Here is an 18,837-nt window from a genome sequence, read left to right as displayed (position 1 = left end):
CCTCTGTAGAGTTGTGTAACAGAAACATATCTTTCGCATTATCAGTAGACTTAAGTGCTCTCTTTGTAGCCTCTCCTATAGATATTTTTAAATAGTTAAAATCATATAGTATGTATGACTTTGTGTCATTGTGTTAACATTCTAAGTCCTTCCATGATACTATAACTCCATTTTGCAAACATCCATTTAAGTTAAACAAAATAAATTAATATAATAGATTCTAAGCTAGCTGGTGACAACTGATGAATAAGGTGGCTCATTACATTAAAGTGCTGGAGATAAATGACACTGCAGTGCTTCAGAATGCAGAATACATGAGAGAAAGAACTTTAATACAGGGTAGCGAGTGCTAATTGCTGCATAATATTTAGCCATGTGGACGAATACGCACTCCCCTATAACTGTACACTGAGGATGTCTCCATTTCTTGGTACTATAAATAATGATGATAAAATGATTGTCCTTCTGTGTTTTTATATGCAGGAATTTTCATTAGAATAGATTACTAGAAGTACAAAGATTGAGTCAATGTGTAAATATCAAGGCTATTGAAGAATATAATCAAATCGTTTGCCAAAAGAATTATATTAATTTACACCTCTACAAGCAGCATATTAGAACTTTTTAACTTCATATTAGCACTGAAAAAATTTTTAAAACCACTGTTTATTTTATAAATGAAAAATAGTACCTGATTTCAGTTTACATTTAACAAATGGCCATTAGTAATTTTACACCTGATTTTGTTAGTTCTGGCCATGAAACAATGTTTTTGAAAGTCCATATTTTTCAGTCTATATGATGCAATCTACATATAGTTTAGGAAGTTATTTTTGTTTCTAGTGGTAAATAGTAAATGAGCAAGGAATCACAGTATCTTAGCATCAGAAGGGATCTTGGCCATCATCAGATCCAACTTCCAGCCACTGCAAGAATCCTTTCTATAATATTCCTGACAAAGGGTCACCTGGCATCTGAACAGTTCCAACGATGATAAATGCACTGTTGGATAGTTCTCCAGATAATAATACTTTCCCTGTAACTGAGATAGTATATATGAAATTGCTTTGACAAAGTGAAAAGGATGCTCTATAAATTCAAGATTTTTCTAATACATACATCAAGATTTTTCTAATACATACATCAGTTTAATCTGATATTAACTTGTTTTAAAAATAGTGCGCTACTGTCATAATGATATGATTTTACATTTAAACAGCTCTTTATTATTTTTAAGATACTTTTTCAAACCTCAATCATATTTAGTTATTTTAATAGCAATTTTTAGCATTCTGGTATACTCTGCTCTCTTTCAATACCAAAATCCTAGCATTGTTATTGTCATAATTCTGTTATTCTAGTATTTTAAAAAATCTAAATTATTTGCATCTTGAAATAAATATCTATAACTCAATTTCTCAACTTATAAAAGAGGCATATAACTCGTGGTCTATAAATCTATGCATGTCCTCACTTGTGTGCATAGCAATAAGAAACCAAATCATGTTATTGATAAGCTTCTGTTGCAAGAATAATTCTTAGTCCAAAAATAAAGAATTTCTGGTCCAGTAAAATATGAATATCATAGTACAAAAATTGATATAGGTAACTCTGCTATAGAATCTCCAGCAATACATGATAAAACTAATGAAGATGATGACAACTAGAAATAATTTCTCTAAAACAGAAACTATATAGCTCTTAATAAATTTAAAAAATCAAATCCTAGTCAAAAATCAAAAGGTGTTTTGTAAATATCTCCGCAATGTTATCAAGTAAGAGACAGGGATATTCAAAAGTCAAGAAAATATTGGGGAGTAGCGTATAATCCTCATTATTCTTCTAACTAGTGTAGTATGTGAAAAAGCTTTCTAGTTGAAATAATTATGCTCCAAATTCTGCTCTTGACTTAATCATGGCACAAATGACAATGTATTTTAATTCTTTTAAGGTCACATTTTCTGAGAAACATCAAGTAATATTTCATTAAAATTTATCTGTTAATTTACATTAAAATGTTGACATATGTTCAATGCTTTTTTATAACAGCTTTATTGAGGTATAAATCATATAACATGAAATCAACCCATTTAAAGTGTACAATTCAGTGTTTGATAGTATATTCACAGTGTTGTGCAATCACAAGCACAATTAAATTTAGAATATTTTCATCTGCATTAGCAGTGATTCCCCATCATCTACCCTTTCTCTGGCCTTGCCATGCTTTGGCAACTACTACTAATCTACTTTCTGTCTGTGTGGATTTGCATATTCAGGACATTTCATATCAATGGAATTATACATGACATGTGACTGTTTTTTTTTACTTAGGTTCATGTTTTCAAGGTCCATCCATATCGTAGCATATGTCGATATTTCATTCCTTTTAATTGCTAACTAATATTCCATTGTTTGGATATATCACATTTTATTTATCCATTTTTCAGTTGATGGGCATTTGGGTTGTTTTCACTTTTTAGCTATTGTGAATATTGGTGCCATAAACATTCGTGTACACATTTTATGTGGACATTGGTTTTCATTTCTCTGGGGTATATACAGAAGACTGGAATTGTTGGGCCGTATGTTTACCCTTTTGAGAAATGACCAGACTGTTTTCAAAGTGGTTGTACCCTTGTACATTCCCACTCGCCATGTGGGAGGGCTCCAATTTCTCCACATCCTCATTAGTTCTCATCATTATCTGTCTTTTCACTATAGCAACATTTGTTTTTGTAAATGGTATTTCTTGGTATTTTGTAATGCATTTAGACATATAAAATATTAAGTATATTAAACATTGTTTACTTATATTTTGCATTATGAATTTTGAACTCTTCAAAACAAAAAAACACCAAATACTGAGGTTAATACATATTTCAGTATTAAAATAAAGACACTAAACTATCATTTTTGCACTGGTTATTTCAATAATAATTGCATTTTCTTATAAAACTTCACATGATAAATTACCTTCAGAATTTAGAATTAGGTAAAACTTTTTCTATACCTGTATATTTCTCATAAAAAAAAATGAGAGCTGTAAAATCCATTCCTTCTTTGTGCCGATTGCTAGAAGCTTAAAGCTAGAGCTTTCCTTAGTTGAGAATTCTTGCAAAACTTTAACTTTTATTTTCATATTTTATCTTATGGGTGTTGTTTTTATACCTCTGTATTTAGTAAAAGCAAATACAATCCTTTTTAGAGGGAAATAGTGTATTAAAACAATAAATATGTAGTAACTATCTTTGATCTGCACAGCGATTTATTCCCAACTCTATAAATGATGAAAGTGAGGCAATGAAAAGTGATTCACTCAAACTCAGAAGCTTAGTGCAAAACTACTACTAGAGCATAGATCTTAAAGAGTGCCCCATTTCAGTTCCTTGTCCTACCCCACCAACAATCCATCACTGTTACAGACAGACATTTCCTGACATTGGAAAGTATCCCAAAGCAGATCCTGCAGAAATAACATTGAAACATGATAGAATCCCAGTAATATGGCGTTCAACTAACATACCATCCAGTGGCTTGGCCCTGGATGATAGAAACACAGCTGGTCATTTTTCAGTGATGACTCTGTGATTATTGCAAATATTACTAATACTTAAATTATTGATTTGCTGCTAATACTAAGAAAGATTGTATAAAACCTAAAAATCTAATATGTGTTTAATAATAAGGGTACCTGATGTCTGTAGCTAGCTTAAGAACAGAGGAAAATATTTCCAAACAGTTCCCATTTGGAATAATTTACAGGAAGTTACTTTATATTTCTCTGCATTACTTTTTAAAGTCACCTAAAATAATTATTTGGCTATATGAAAGTTATGCATTCTTCCTTAAAGAAAGTGAAAATCTATAAAAATAGTTATAGAAATGCATTGGTATTCATTACCTGTGATACTGAATAGAATTTAGATTTTAGTGCCAGGTACAACATAAGACCATCATTAGCTGGAAATTATACTTAACTTTGAGTGATTTCTGGAAATTTAAAGTCCAATAATTTCACTTATTAAGTTAGGCAAATAAATCATATGTATATTCCAGACCTAGGTGATAATTACAAAACAATCTAAACATAAACAGTAGAATTCAATGAATTGTATAAATGCCTTAAAAAGAACATTTCTCCCATCCTCATTTTAAATCCACTTCTAAACTTGTGTGTTGTGAACACTTGCAAAACTTGGTCAAAAGAACTAGGCCATCACTATGAATTAATAAATATCAGAAAATTACTTAAATCACCAAGTGCTAAGTGGCAGTACCTTGTAGTTGACTAAGTGCTAGTTTTCTAGTAATAAATCTCATTTGCCTCAATCATTTCACAGATGTGGGAAAAAAAGATGAGGGAAGGAATTTGTCAAGATCTCCTAAGTTCATGGCAGGATGGGAACTATCCAAGCTGTTTCCTGACCGAAGCCTTTTTACACAGCACCATGAAAGTCCAAAACAAAGTTTAAAACACAACGGGCTTGCAGCTTTGTTTAAACCATAAGTTTAAAAAAACTCAACATGACATAGCCGAAAGTAGCAAAAAGGGTTAAACTCACATTTTTAGCTGATAGCCAGCTAGAAACCAAATATGATAGGAATGTTACTATAGAGCAGATCATGGGTGTGTTGTTAAAAGCAAGTATAATAATGTCCACCTTCAAGCTTTCTAAGATATTTTAGGGTCACTTGAGAAAATTACTTTCATACAGACAAAGGAACAAACTTCTGCAAGAAGAGCTAAAGAGAAGATTGATGGCTCTTTCTTATCTATTTCATTCCCTGAAAACTGTATTGAACGTTCACTTCACAAATGAATATACAGATGAAAGAAAGGAAGATGTACAGAAATCCACCCAGTTCTGGAATCACGGATTGAGTTTTGGAAGATAGTTAGAGCTTGTAATATTTTTTACTGGTCCTCTCTTGGCATTCATTGTCTTCTGAACAACTGGATTACATCTTCCCCTGAAATAAAATAAGTGTTTATCATGATTTCTCAGTTACCATTGTGTACAACAAAAACATTATATGCCATATAGAGAGACCTGTATATTGTACCTCGTTCCCCCCGCCAGAGCTTCACAGGGAAATCTCCCTGTGCAGATTTTCTGCTTACAGTACATCCTAAACAGCCACACGTTAGACCAAATCATCTTGTAACAGCTAGAGAGGCAACCAACTCGGGGGCAGGTAACCCAAAGGCTGGGAAGCAGCCCAACAGGTTGTCTAATGTGGAGAACTCTGTCCAAAGAGGGATAAGTTGGACATTCTGATACTTGCCTCTGGAAATATGAATTAAAGCTAAGAAAATATATAAAAAGAGGCCATGAAGTAGAGTGGGACAATAAAGAAACGAGAGAGAATGCATGAGTAAACCAGAGATGTTATCTGAAATTATAATAAAATTGATACTATAATATACTATGGTTTGTGATATAAAAGAGATATAGAAAGTGAAGATGGCAGTTGGTAATGAGAAGAAAACTGAAGCAGAGACTAAATTAGTGGTTAATTATACTACAAATAATAATAGCAACATTTTTATTTTATTTAATCTGTGTCAGGGGTTGTACTAAATTGTATGTATGTATGTATATATGTATGTATTTGCTCATGTCAACCCCACAAAATCCCTATGATATAGGCACTCTTATTAGCCCTGTTAGATATATGAGAAAAACAAGAGTATGTGGTTAGTAAGTGGAGCTGGAATTTGAATTCAGGAAAGCTGAGTTCAAAGTCTTCCTTCAATTACTGCTCTATATGGCAGACCACTAATGTGGGGACCCGTGAACTTTTGCGGTCTTTAAAGCTTCCTGGAATTCTAATATCTTTGGGCCCAGTTATATTGAAACTCCTGTTTTCTATTTCTGTGGGACCATCTATCGCTTATTGACTCTGTCTTTATAAAGCCAAAATCCCCATACTCTTATTTTAAATAGTAGGAGTCAACTTCAATTCCCTGCAAGGTGCTTTAAAAAAATATTTCACTCAGGGAGTGATGGAAGCACAAATGGCAGAATAAGAACCTGCAAAAATTCTCTCCTCCATAAAAGCAATGAGAAAATTGCCAAAATGGTTAGAAGCAACTTTTTCAGAACTCTGGAAATTAACCAAAGACTTGCAGCAATCCTAGAGAATTTATAAAAGACACGCAGACACACACGTGCACACAAGCGTGCATAACTAAAACTCAACAAGAACACTGAGCTTTGTAGCATTTTAGCTCCCCTACTCCCCTTCCCCCAGCCCTGTGGTATCCCTGTGAATAAATTGACAACCTGGTCCTAAAATTCATATGAAAATTAAAGGGACTCCAAACAACCATAACAATCTTAAAAACAAAGTTTGACGACTCGCACTTACTGATTTGAAAACTAACTGAAAAGCTAGTCATCAAGACAGCATGGTACTGACATAAGGAGAGACTTATACATCAATGGAATAGAACCAAGAGTCTAGAAATTAACTCATGTTTATGGTTAATTGATTTTTTAAAAAGATGTCAAGACAATTCAATTGAGGAAGAATAATCTTTTCAACAAACGGTGCTAGAACAACTGAATAGACACATGCAAAAGACTGAAATTGGACCCTTATCTCATACCATATACGTACACAAAAATTCACCCAAATGGATCAAAAAGGAGCTAAAACTATAAAACTCGTAGAAGAAAACATATGTATAAATCTTTGTGTTCTCAGATCAGGCAACGAATTCTTAGATATGCTATCTAAGCACAAGCAACCAAGAAAAAAAAATCCTAGGAAGCCCTGATCAGTTGAACCTCATCAAAATCAAAACTTCTATGTTTCAAAGGACATCATAAAAAAAGGAAAATAAAACAAAGAATAGAAGAAAATATTTGCAAGTCATATATCTGGTAAGGTCTAGTAATAGAATATATAAAGAATTCTTCACACACAACAAGACAAACAATCCAATTAAAAAATGGGCAAAGGTCTTGAATAGACATTTCTACAAAGAAGATACACAAATGGCCAGCAAATACATGAAAATATGCTCAACATGATTAGTCCTTAGGGAAGTGCAAATCAAAACTATAAGATATCATACTTCATATCCTCTAGCATGGCAAAAAAAGAAGACAATGACTAATGTTGACAATGATGTAGAGAAATTAGACCTCTCATACATTGCCAGTGGGAATATACAACGATGCAGCCACTTTGGAAAAAAGTTTGGCAATTGCTCAAAAAGCTAAACAAGGTTACCAATTGACCCATCCATTCCATGCCAAAGTATATATCCAACAACTGAAAACACAAAATGTTTTGCATTATGCACAAAAACTCATGCAGCAATGTTCATATTCATAATACTCAAAAGGTGTAAACAACCCAAATGTCCATCAGCTGATTAATAGATAAACAAAATGTGGCATATCTAAAAACTGGAGTAAAGTATTGATACATGCTCTTACATGGATGAACCTTGAAAACATTATGCTAAGTGACAAAACCACACAAGGCCACATATTGTTTGCTTCCATTTATATGAAATACAAGAATAAAAAAATCCATAGAGACAGAAATTAGATTAGTGATTGCCAGGGGCTGGGGGAAGGGAAAGATAGGGACTGACTACTAATGGCCATGGGTTTTCTTTTTTAGGGTGATGAAAATGTTCTGGAATTATATAGTGGTGATGGTTGCACAGCCTTGTAAATATAGTAAAAATCAATGAGTTGCATACATTTTAAAAGGGTAATATTTTTGGCATGTGAATTATATCTCAAAATATTTTTAAAATGTAATAATTTGGAAATAAACCACCTCCCATGTTAATTTTTTTTTTTAGTTAAATAACGTTTCAGAATAATTTAATCTTCTGGTGTAATATGGAATTAACCGCAAACATTCAATTATGTCATATTTTATTAATAGATTATAAAATATTTGCTTTATTGTAATTCATGGAGTTGTACATTTATGTTTTGTGCACTCTTTTATATGTGTTATACTTAAAGCAGTGTTTTTAAAATCAAGTTTTAGTGGCTTTTAATGTTCGGTTTGGTTGCTATTCTGAGATATGCTAATATTAAAATATGGACTTATGAAGTTTTCCTAATGTTCAGAATAAATGAAAGCATTAGAAAATACCCATTTGACTGTGAAATTCTATTTTAAAAGGTCTGTCATGGTCAACAAAGTTTGGAAACCATTTTACACTCCTGAGCAGTGTAGATTTTAAACAAATGGCCGTGGCTAAAACCAATGCAAGATTATATTAGCATAATAATGTAGATTTGTCACTTGCAATTTCAAATCGTTGTCATGTGTCTTATTCTCTTTCCACAAATCAAATTTTTTTTTTACTTTGCTGATTCTTTTTTCCAACAAAGTACTATACATAGAAGAAGAAGAAGAAGAAGGAAAAGGAGAAAGAGGAGGAGAAGAATCACTAATGTTTATTGAACTAGCGATTTTTCAGTAATGTCTAATATGCATACTAACCATTAATTTGGTTTCACCATCCCCAAACTGAGTCTGAAGAAGCTTACTTGTAGAAAACCACATTAAATAATAAGTGGTGGAAGCGAAAATTGATTCCAGTCTATCTGCTTCAAAGCCATTGCAAACTTTCATTTACCACCTTATTTTTCACTATTTTAAGAAATATTGTACTGTATTAGCAACACAAATATTTACACTGTTATTTTGCCTTGAGGGATTCCATAGTCTGTTTTTAGTAGATGGACTTTAAGTTGACTTTTTAAATTTTAATATAGAGGGTGCCAGAAAAATATATACACATTTTAAGAAAGGAAAAAACTGTCTTAAAATTGTAATACAATGAATGACGCTAGCTTTCATTTGATTAACGCCATTTTTTGAGCGAACGTCATACTACACATTGCTACCATAATTCACTTCAACTTCGAAAAGTAATACATAGATAACATCTCTTAAAATGTGTATACATCTTTTTGGCACCCCCGATATAAAGTAAAAATGACTACAAAGTACACATTTTTTGTATTGGCTATCCCAGTCCTACCGTACAAAAGCAAACAGACATTAACAATTAAGACACAAGTAGTTCAATAGTTATTACTTTGACTTTTCCTATATTCGAGTATTAAGAAGTTCTCAAGGTTAAAATTTTTTCTACACCTATTTAAAATCTTTCATGTTCTTTCCTTAGTAGAACCAAAAGAACCTTACAAAACTAATTTCGTTTCTTGAATACCTTCTATGAGCTGGGTACTTTAAATTGTGTTAAAAGTAAACATATTCTTATAGAAAATACTGACAATGTAAATAAATATGTCATCCATAATCCCACTATACTATTTTATATTACAATTTTTATTTACTACTCTAGGAAAACATTTTCCTATGTCAGTTACATATTTTTTAGAACATAATTTTTTGTAGAATATAGTTTATTGAATTATTCCATTAATGTTGGATATTTCAGTTGTGTTTTCTCTACCTAGCTACTTTTCTTATAAAAAGGAGGTTCCCTGAAAAATATCTGTCTCATAATGAGTCCTAGAATCCATTTCCCTCAGGTTCTTTGATTCCAGGGCATGAAGGATTGCCTTGTTATTTTCTTCCTCCAGGGCCTTGAATCACTCTAAAATATTTCATGAACAGGACAAAAAAAAAAAAAAAGATGAGGCTGTGCCTTAAAAAATAAATAAATAAATTTTACAGTTTCCTATTTTTAGGACCCACTGCTTATGGTATCAGCTTTTGAAATCCTTGCTTGCAGGAATATGATTTCTCATAGTTAATACATGCCATGGTCCATAGTCAATAAACTTACCTATTAACTTGTCCAGAGCTTTTGGCAATTTCCAAACCTCATCCTAAAGAGACTATTTCTCCTGTTTACTTAAAGAGCCTTTTTTCAAATCAGTATACATAAAGATCTTTAGAATATATCTTTCAACAGCAATACAGATAACTTGTTCATTTGTAGCCATGGTTCCACAAAGTAGGAATATAATAGCTAATATTCAATCAGGCACTGTCCCTCTTTGATAGACCTTTTAAAATAGAATTTCACAGTCAAATGGGTATTTTCTAATGCTTTCATTTATTCTGCACATTAGGAAAACTTCATAAGTCAATATTTTAACATTAGCATATGTCAGAACAGCAACCAAACCAAACATTAAAAGCCACTAAAACTTGATTTTTAAAACACTGCTTTAAGTATAACACATATAAAAGAGTGCACAAAACATAAATGTACGACTCCATGACTTACAATAAAGCAAAAACTCACGTAAACACTACTTAGCTCAATAAACAGAATATTGCCATCATGCTGGAAGACCTCCTGGTGCCTTCCCAATTATTCCCTTTCTCCTTCCCTTTGGTAATCACGGTCCTGTCTTCTGGCACCACAGCTTCGTTTTGCCCATCTTTCAACATTATATGAATAGAATCATATTGTATGTATTATGTTATTTCTGGCCTTTTTCACCCAACACTGATAATTATCCACAATGTTGTATAAGCGGTAGTTTTTTTAATTGTTGTCATCATTCACATATATTCATATTATTATTCATGTATATGGATAATATATATGAATATTTGTCTTTATTGCTATATATAAATTTCAAAAGTTTTTGTCCATTCTACTATTGATAGACATTTGAGTTTTTCTCAGGGCTGTTTTGGGCTGTTATGAATAAAGCTGCTGTGAACATCCCTGTACAGGTCTTTTGGTAGGAATGCATGCACCATTCTGTGAGGTATATAACTAGGAGTGGAACTGTTGGGTCACAGAGTAAGTGTATGACCAGCCAAATGAAGAAAGTAATACTAAGCAGCATTCCAAAAAGGTTGAATAAATTTACAGTCCTACCAGCAGAGTCCTTTTCCAGAATTCACTTTAAATGTTTTAACAGTATTATATTTCCATTGACGAAAATGTACGAAGATAATGATTTATAACGTCAAGTATTAATGACTACTCGAGGAAGAATAGACTTTCATCCATCTAGCCAAATACTGGACAAACATTGCTATCCCAGGAATCTCCCCCAAAGAAACTTGATATATTGTGTACACATCAAATACTTGTATTTGGAAAGGATTCTGACTTATATAGCTAGCTTATATTTTGGGTTGCTTTTCTTATATTGTTAAGTTATACATATGAAGAGTCCCCTAATGGGATAAGATCATTTAAGACAAAGACTGCCTGACTAACTCTTCTGTACTTAGTACAAGACTAGGAAAAATTGTGTGAGATACAGCCTCCTAAACCCAGAAAACATTCCTCTGCTCTTTATTCACCCTAAATTGTTTTTGTTTCCATAGGAAAACATAGTTTGAACTGCACTGTCATCTACATTTATTTCAGTGTCCACATTTGCTCACCAAAAATATTAAGGCTGATATTAATAATTTAATTATATTTATATTGCTGTCAATGGTGTAGTTTTTTTTTTAAAGATTTTATTGGGGAAGGGGAACAGAACTTTTTTTTAATTGGGGAACAGTGTGTAGTTCCAGGCCTTTTTTCCAAGTCAAGTTGTCCTTTCAATCTCAGTTGTGGTGCTGTTCAGCTTCAAGTTGTTGTTCTTTCAGTCTTAGTTGTGAAGGGCACAGCTCAGCTCCTGGTCCAGTTGCCATTACTAGTTGCAGGGGGCACAGCCCACCATCCCTTGCGGGAGTCGAACTGGCAACCTTGTGGTTGAGAGGATGCGCTCCAACCAACTGAGCCATCCCGGAGCTCAGCGGCAGCTCAGCTCAAGGTGCCGTGTTCAACCTTAGTTGCAGGGGGCGGAGCCCACCATCCCTTGCGGGACTCAAGAAGTTGAACTGGCAACCTTGTGGTTGAGAGCCCACTGGCCCATGTGGGAATCGAACCGGCAGCCTTTGGAGTTAGGAGCATGGAGCTCTAACCGCCTGAGCCACCGGACCGGCCCCAATGGTGTAGTTTTAAGCCCTCCTTGGATACAGTATTGTTTTAGCTTAGAAAATACGAACTCGTCATGTTGGAGGACAAACAAATGTTCCTGGGATCTACAAAAATGTATAAAAATAGTGAATAGAGAGCAGAAACATCTTTAAGTGCTCTTACCATCTGCTATTTTATATAACTGCTATAAAATCTAGAAGTTCAACTTCCAAAATATAATGGACACCTGTTTTGTCAGTCCCGTACACATGCAAATGTAATTAATTAGAATGGAAAGATAGAGTTAGACTTACGTTTTCACTAGATTATCTTTCTTTCTAGGTAGTTGATCCATCTGTTGCCTTTTAGAAACATGGTATGAGCCAGAGACCTAAAATACAAACATCTGAGCATTTATCCTGTTATTTCAAAATTGATTTTGGACATAAGAGGAATAGTCAATTTTCAGCTCTTTCATAACCAGGTCCTTTAGTAGTACGTATAAGAGAAGCTAGGATAATGGAAAATTCTAAAGGGTATGGAAAGCCCTTTATCTCAACCCTACGGTCCATATGATTTTTAAGACAAACATCGAGGAAAATTGTGAAAGTCATATTACCCATGTGGTATAGATGATTACAACCTTTTGTAATAGACTCTAAATATAAGTAATACATGCACTCTGTCATTAAAGTAGATAAGACGATAGAAGCTGGAGTTTGTTAAATGGAAAGACAAGATCATATTTTCATTTTTATCTACTTTGAAATACCACCAGGATACAAAAGTGGAGACTTCTGGTGGGTGGTATAAATATAATCTGGAACAAATATAATTCCGGAACAATTGGGGCTGATGACCTTAGAGATGGCGATTGAAGCCAAGCGTAAATGAGATCATTTGTTAAGAGCACACAGAGAAGAGAATTGATGATGCAAATTTGGGAAAGCAATTTTTAAGGCATAGGAAAATCACTAAAGATAGAAAGGGCCATAATTTAAATACTAGGAACAATAGGAAAATCCAGGAAAGCATACTGTCATGGAAGTCAATAGGGGGGAATATTTTAAAAAGTGAACATAGTGAGCAGTCCGAAATGTCCCAGAGATGTCTACTACCGGGAGACTTAAGGAGGACTCATTGTATTTGCTTGTTAAGAGATATACCCCAATGTTGGGGTCAAAAAGGAGCTGAAGAAGGTCAAGGAGTGAAAGACAAAGGGAGTGAGTATATCCACTCTTTCATGAAGTTTGGCTGAGAAAAAGAAAGCTAAGGTAGTATTTTATGAGAACAGTCAGAGTGAAATAAAAGTTTATTTTTGTGGAACAGGTGAGCATGTTGCAAACAAAGGACAGCCACAGCCAATGGGAGAGATTAGAAATATAAGAGGAATAATAATTAAGTAAGTTTTAGAGGCAACAGCTAGACTTGGGAAGAAGTTGGGATGTTTTCTCTGTAAGACAGGAGGAGGAACGAGAATGGTGGCTAAAGACGTGAATACATTTGAAGGCAATAGACCATTGGATTTCACATCCAATGAACTCTCATTGTGAAGATGTTAGACCATTTGCTAAGAGTGACAACTTTGGGCACTTTGGACCAGAAGATGGAATTCACTGATTTATTCACTCAGCACATGTTATTGAACATCTCCTATGTGTCACCACCAGATTAGGCCCCTGTATAAAGCCAAGTCATGGCTCTATAATCTGTCATGGAAACAGCAAAATCAATAGCCTGTAGCATTCACTGCCTTGGCAGAGGTTTGCACAGGTGCTTTGTAAGCATACAGGAGAGGCAGCTGATTCAGGCTGTGGGCGCTCCACGTCGAAGAGTAGCCATTTAAGAACTAGGGAAAGGACATTCCAGGCAGAAGGAGCAGCAAGGGCCTAAAGGTATAAAGCAACATGACAGATGCCATTGGTCTGGCTGCAGGACAGGTTGTGAGTAGGGACAGGGCCGGAGAGGCAGCCACTAGCTGTCAGAGAGGACCCTGGAGACCACACCAAGCAGTTCTGCTGAGACCCTTTGGACAATGCAGTCACTGAGGGTTTTTAAAAAGGGAACGACACCAGAATGTTTGTATTTCAGATTGCTTGGGCAGCAGAGATGAAAAATGAGCATGGTGGAGACAAGACTTTAATACCTATGCTGTTGAGGTTATATCTCATGTCTGGATTTGAGATTTCGGGAGCTCTATTTTCAAATGAACAATAACAAAATGAGTTGACCAAAAAGGCAACAGGAACAGCTGGATAGCCTAGAAACTACATTATGAGGAATGGCTAATATAACAATATTTCAGCTCTGAAAAAAAGAAACAATGGGAAGACTAAGATGTCTTCAACTCTGAAAAGCTATCATGTAGGAGGAGTGTAGACCTGTTCTGTGTTCTTCAGAGGATGGAACTAAGCCCAGTGGGTTTTAAGGAAGTTTCAAGGAGGAGAATAAGGAGCAGCATTTGAAGCTTTAACAAGTCTACCAGTTAGAACTGCCTAACAATGACACAGAATGGCCTCAGGTTCCTTATCTGCAAACCAAAGCTTGACATTCACCAACCTCCCAGATCCATCACTTCAATTCTATGCGTTAAGTTTACAATGTGTTGCAACAAGCTCTAGTCAGTCTTTCCACCTGACTTTTAAGTAATGCAGTGTACCTGCATGTTCTTCAAAAGCCATGTGTGTACTGTACACACACTGTATAAACTAAAAGAATCCTGAGATGTGGAAACTCAGTTTCAGTCAAAAGAGTGAAGGCAGCAGAAGAATAAACAACAGACTCAGCAAATAGCTCTTCATCTACTAAGGAATCAATTATTTATGTATTCAGTGTGAAAAGAATTGCAAATTACCCATTGACCTTTCTAGTCACCAGAGTATCCACATGGTCAGAACCATCTTTGACTATAAAGATTAACAATTCACTCTAGAGTGAAAATCCTTATTAACATGTATACTGGAGAACAGGATTAACATCTTCCTGGAAAGCTGTTCAAATAGGCTTTGATTGTATGTTCGGTGATCCTGTTTAGGACTAGGCACTATTCCACCTAAATGAATTTTTCGTTAAAACAAAGGTAAAGGAAAAAGGCTAAGCAAGTAGAAATTCTGATGCCCCTGTCACAGAGAAAGAGGGTAGGGAGATGGGGCGGGGGGGGGAACAAAACAAAACAAAACAGGAAATTAGTATTCACCATTTAGAACCTGGAATTTAGAACCTGAATTCACTGGAATTTAGAACCTATTGTGTGCCAGGCATTTCACTCAACACTTTACATGCATGAGATCTCTAAACACTACAAATCCCCTGCAAGATACTACTACCATTTCCCTTCTACAGAGAATGAATAAAATGAAGACCCAAAAGCGTCTTTGCGGTAAATACAAAGTTGGAATTCAAATCCAAATTTGCAATGGCTCCAAAGTCTGTGGTCTTTCATCATGTCATGGCCTCACACCGGAGGTAGCATTTATGCTAGACATTGAAGGAGGCAAAACTGGCAGTATGAGAAGCAGCATTTTCCAAGTGGAGTCCATAGTCTATGGAAAGGCATGAGGGTAGGGTGCCTGCATTGCATGAGGAAGCAGGGCTTCCAACCAAGTATCCAGGACCATAAAGTTTGAACTGACTGTCCATTTTTATGGTTAAGTGACTACAAGGAGTGATCCTATTTTGTCTCAATTTCCTGCTTACCTCCGTCAGCATTAGAAATCCAAGTCTCCCTTTACTTGCTATTACCCTGATGTTCATTCTCAAATTGTTCCCTACATCCCCTTGTCAGCTCCAATCCCCAATCCTAACTCCCTTTCTCTCAGTCCTTTCCTTGATCTTCTGGAGTGTCCATATCAGTAGTTAGCAGATTATCTTTATGTCAAACCCAGCCCCCGTCTCCTCTACCTCCTTGCCTCCTCTAGCCATGTCCTGAAGACTCCAACCCTCTTTTTGGCTCTTCAACCCTTGCCTATGACTGTTGGAACTCTTCAGAGCTAGACCATCTTTTCTTCTTACCCTGTGTGTTCTCCCTGATGCATATCATTCATTCACATGGCTTCATTTATTTTCTACATGCTAATAACTTTCAAGTTTCTATCTCCAATCTATATCTTTTTTTTTCCTGAGATTCATATATTCACCTGCTCTTTGAACACTTCCATTTGGATAATACACATTGAAAACTTAACTCATATCCTAATCTTAAAGCATATACCAAAATAAATAATAAGGATTAAATGAATAAGGATTAATTTTTTAAATGTCAAATATTAAGCTATATAACTACTAAAAAAATATGAATGCTACAAAGCATTGAGATGAAGACAAATTTTTTAACATATTGCATCAGAAGTCATAAATAAAACATAGCTCTGACAACATAAAAACAAAAACTCTGTAATACCAACAACATCATAAATAAATCTGAAAGGCAACTGAAAAATGTGTGTGACATCTTTCATAATTTACTGATCACTTTTCTGTCCTGTCATTTGTAAATAACACCCTTTCTGGCAATAGCAATGCTGTATCTATCCTGGACCTCACCATGCATAATAATGAAGTAAAATGCCTTGAATTGCATGATAGCAGAGGGAACTGCTTGAATTCTAGCAATTATAGATTAAAAGGATAACTAAGGAAGCAAATATGCCAAATATTCTCTTAATTTGGAAATGTTTATCTCCTTTTCACCTTTTTGTAAAAGTTTTATATTTTCCTTTTTACCCTCCATCTTTACAAACTTGGTAACTTTCCTCTCATAATTCCAACATTTCTCTACCAAACCAAACCAATCAAAAATCTAGAAAAATTAAAACCATAATTTACAGTAAGAGGAAAGTCTTAGAATTTGGAAGTACGAAAACAAAGATCACCTGAGACATTTCAGCTAAATATGCACGACGCTCACTGTTGGTCTTGTGGTAAGCCTACATGAAAGATAAAAAGTACAGAACACAACATCAGAGAAAATTTGCAATACTAGCATGACTAGTACTAAGTTAAGTTAGATCTCTATTCTGTTTTATATTAAAATAGTGTAGGAAATAGTTTTCTAAGTGTTTTATGATAATTATATAGTAGGTTGGTAGCTAACACGCTAAAAATCATGGCAGTTTCAAAGGAATTTCTCAGTATAGAATAAAAACAAACCTTTGACTCCTGTTCCAATTTCAGTGCACAGGCTTTCACTTGATTTTCAAGACTCCTTTTTTCTTTTTCTAGCTGTTTAAGTAATGTATTTAAGGATTCCTGAAAGTATAAACAGTAAATTTTCACATGGATTTACATTCTAAATGACAAGAAATGACCATCAGCTTCTTCAATGGCAAATGCCTTCTACCCCATATCATTCTGTGATATTAAAATTCAATAATATGTACCTTTTGAGTAACAGTAATAGTAATAACTACAATATTTATTGAACTCTAACAATACGCCATGCATTGTGCTAAGTACTCTGCACAGATTACTATATTTCATTTAATCCCTATTGCAGCCATGGAGATGGCTAATATATTTACTTCCATTTTACTGTTGAGAAAATAGCATCTGACAGAGATTAAATAACTGTCCCAAAGACACACAACTAATAAATGGTAGAGCTGGAATTAGAACCCAGGTAACCTGACTCCAAAGGCCACAAGTGCTAAATAATGATTCTATGAGTATTCGTATGATTGCTACCAGTGTACAAAAATAGTGTTTAGGTAAAAGAGGCAATAAGGTTGATAACCAGGGGAACTGTAAGAACACTGCCGAGTAGGACAGTTCTGGAAACTGGGGCCTCAATCCAGATACCCACCCTCATCAAACAGCTGACACTGAGTAAAAGGAGCAACAATGCCTTGCACCAGTTTGGTTTAAATTTTTAATCACCAAACTAATAACTGATCGTTTCAACAAGTCCAACTATTTTTCATTTTCTTACACATTAAGTAAAAAAATCTCCAAGTTGAATTTTATACAGCTCTTGGTCATGATCTAGGCCACTGAATCTGTTAAAAGAAACATTCGAAGAAGAATGGAAGCAGCTGATTTAACTCTCCACAAAGCAAAAGTCCAAGATATTTTAGAGCTCATACCCTTCTCCTGAAACAGCTAATTCTCTAAAAACTTCACTTATTTTCTCTTAACTATTTGTTAATAATCATTAGAATTTTTAAAATTGTATCAATAGGATAATGAGATCAGCTGAAACAGAACAAGTTCTGGTCTCTAAAAATAACACCAGTGGTACAACAAATCCCTTGGAAGTGACAGTTCTCCGCTATGCATATTTGATTAACATCCCTGTTAAAACAATCAGCTGATGTTTCTCAGGCAGGCATTATTTGTCTTTAAAGATTATGCACCGCATCATAAATGGCTTTCAGTCTCCCTCCCCCAAATACAAACTTGCTCCAGAAGAAAAATCAATGAAAGCTTAACAAATGTAAGGGGCAAAACTGGGTTACTTTATGGAAAATTTAACCCTTGTGAAACAAACCACTGCTTAAGTATGAAGAACGTTCGAAGGATAAGCAGACAGCAATGAAAGTAGCTCAAAATTGTGCTGCCTGGATCCTTGCTCCAAGGAACCCAAACTTAGCCAACCATACATAGTAATACAATTCAGTTACATCATTTCATAAATACATTTTTACAGATTTAGAAGAGAATCTAATGCTCTTTAATGTTTTTTCAATGGGAAAGTGCACTCAAAGTTCTAAAAGAAATTAGCTTACAAATAAACTACTAGAATGGAAATTACTTTTATATTAAAGATAACCTGAATGAGCTATGATCCAAAACTCTAGAAGCTTATACAAGAAATGCACATACGAAACAGGTAAAATTCACGGTCACATGTGATTGATTGAATACCAAAATGTGACACATAGACAACAAATGCTTCACAAGTTTCTCAAAGAGGTCAGTTGATACGGGCTAGAGCATTTAGGGTC

At 34.6% G+C, this 18,837-nt stretch overlaps 1 protein-coding gene across 3 annotated transcripts in view; it reads right to left on the bottom strand.

Annotated features, from left to right (window-relative positions):
• Positions 1-1,820: 1,820 nt before the first annotated feature.
• The window catches only part of CCDC169 (coiled-coil domain containing 169), a 53,861-nt gene continuing 36,844 nt past the window's right edge, over positions 1,821-18,837 (bottom strand). For 2 of the 3 annotated variants that reach the window (XM_074330020.1, XM_074330021.1), the window contains 4 exons: positions 17,045-17,143; positions 16,768-16,821; positions 12,211-12,287; positions 1,821-4,971 (listed from right to left, as the gene is read on the bottom strand). In XM_074330020.1, the coding sequence (XP_074186121.1) occupies positions 4,872-4,971; positions 12,211-12,287; positions 16,768-16,821; positions 17,045-17,143 (330 nt within the window). In that variant the 3' untranslated portion in view covers positions 1,821-4,871. The remainder of the gene's footprint in view (positions 4,972-12,210; positions 12,288-16,767; positions 16,822-17,044; positions 17,144-18,837) is intronic. The other variant, XM_019736537.2, reaches the window with a different exon arrangement.

The sequence above is a fragment of the Rhinolophus sinicus genome, linkage group LG04 (genome assembly GCF_036562045.2).
Source record: "Rhinolophus sinicus isolate RSC01 linkage group LG04, ASM3656204v1, whole genome shotgun sequence".
Taxonomy (NCBI): Eukaryota; Metazoa; Chordata; class Mammalia; order Chiroptera; family Rhinolophidae; genus Rhinolophus; species Rhinolophus sinicus.
This window is presented reverse-complemented; position numbering and strand designations above follow the sequence as displayed.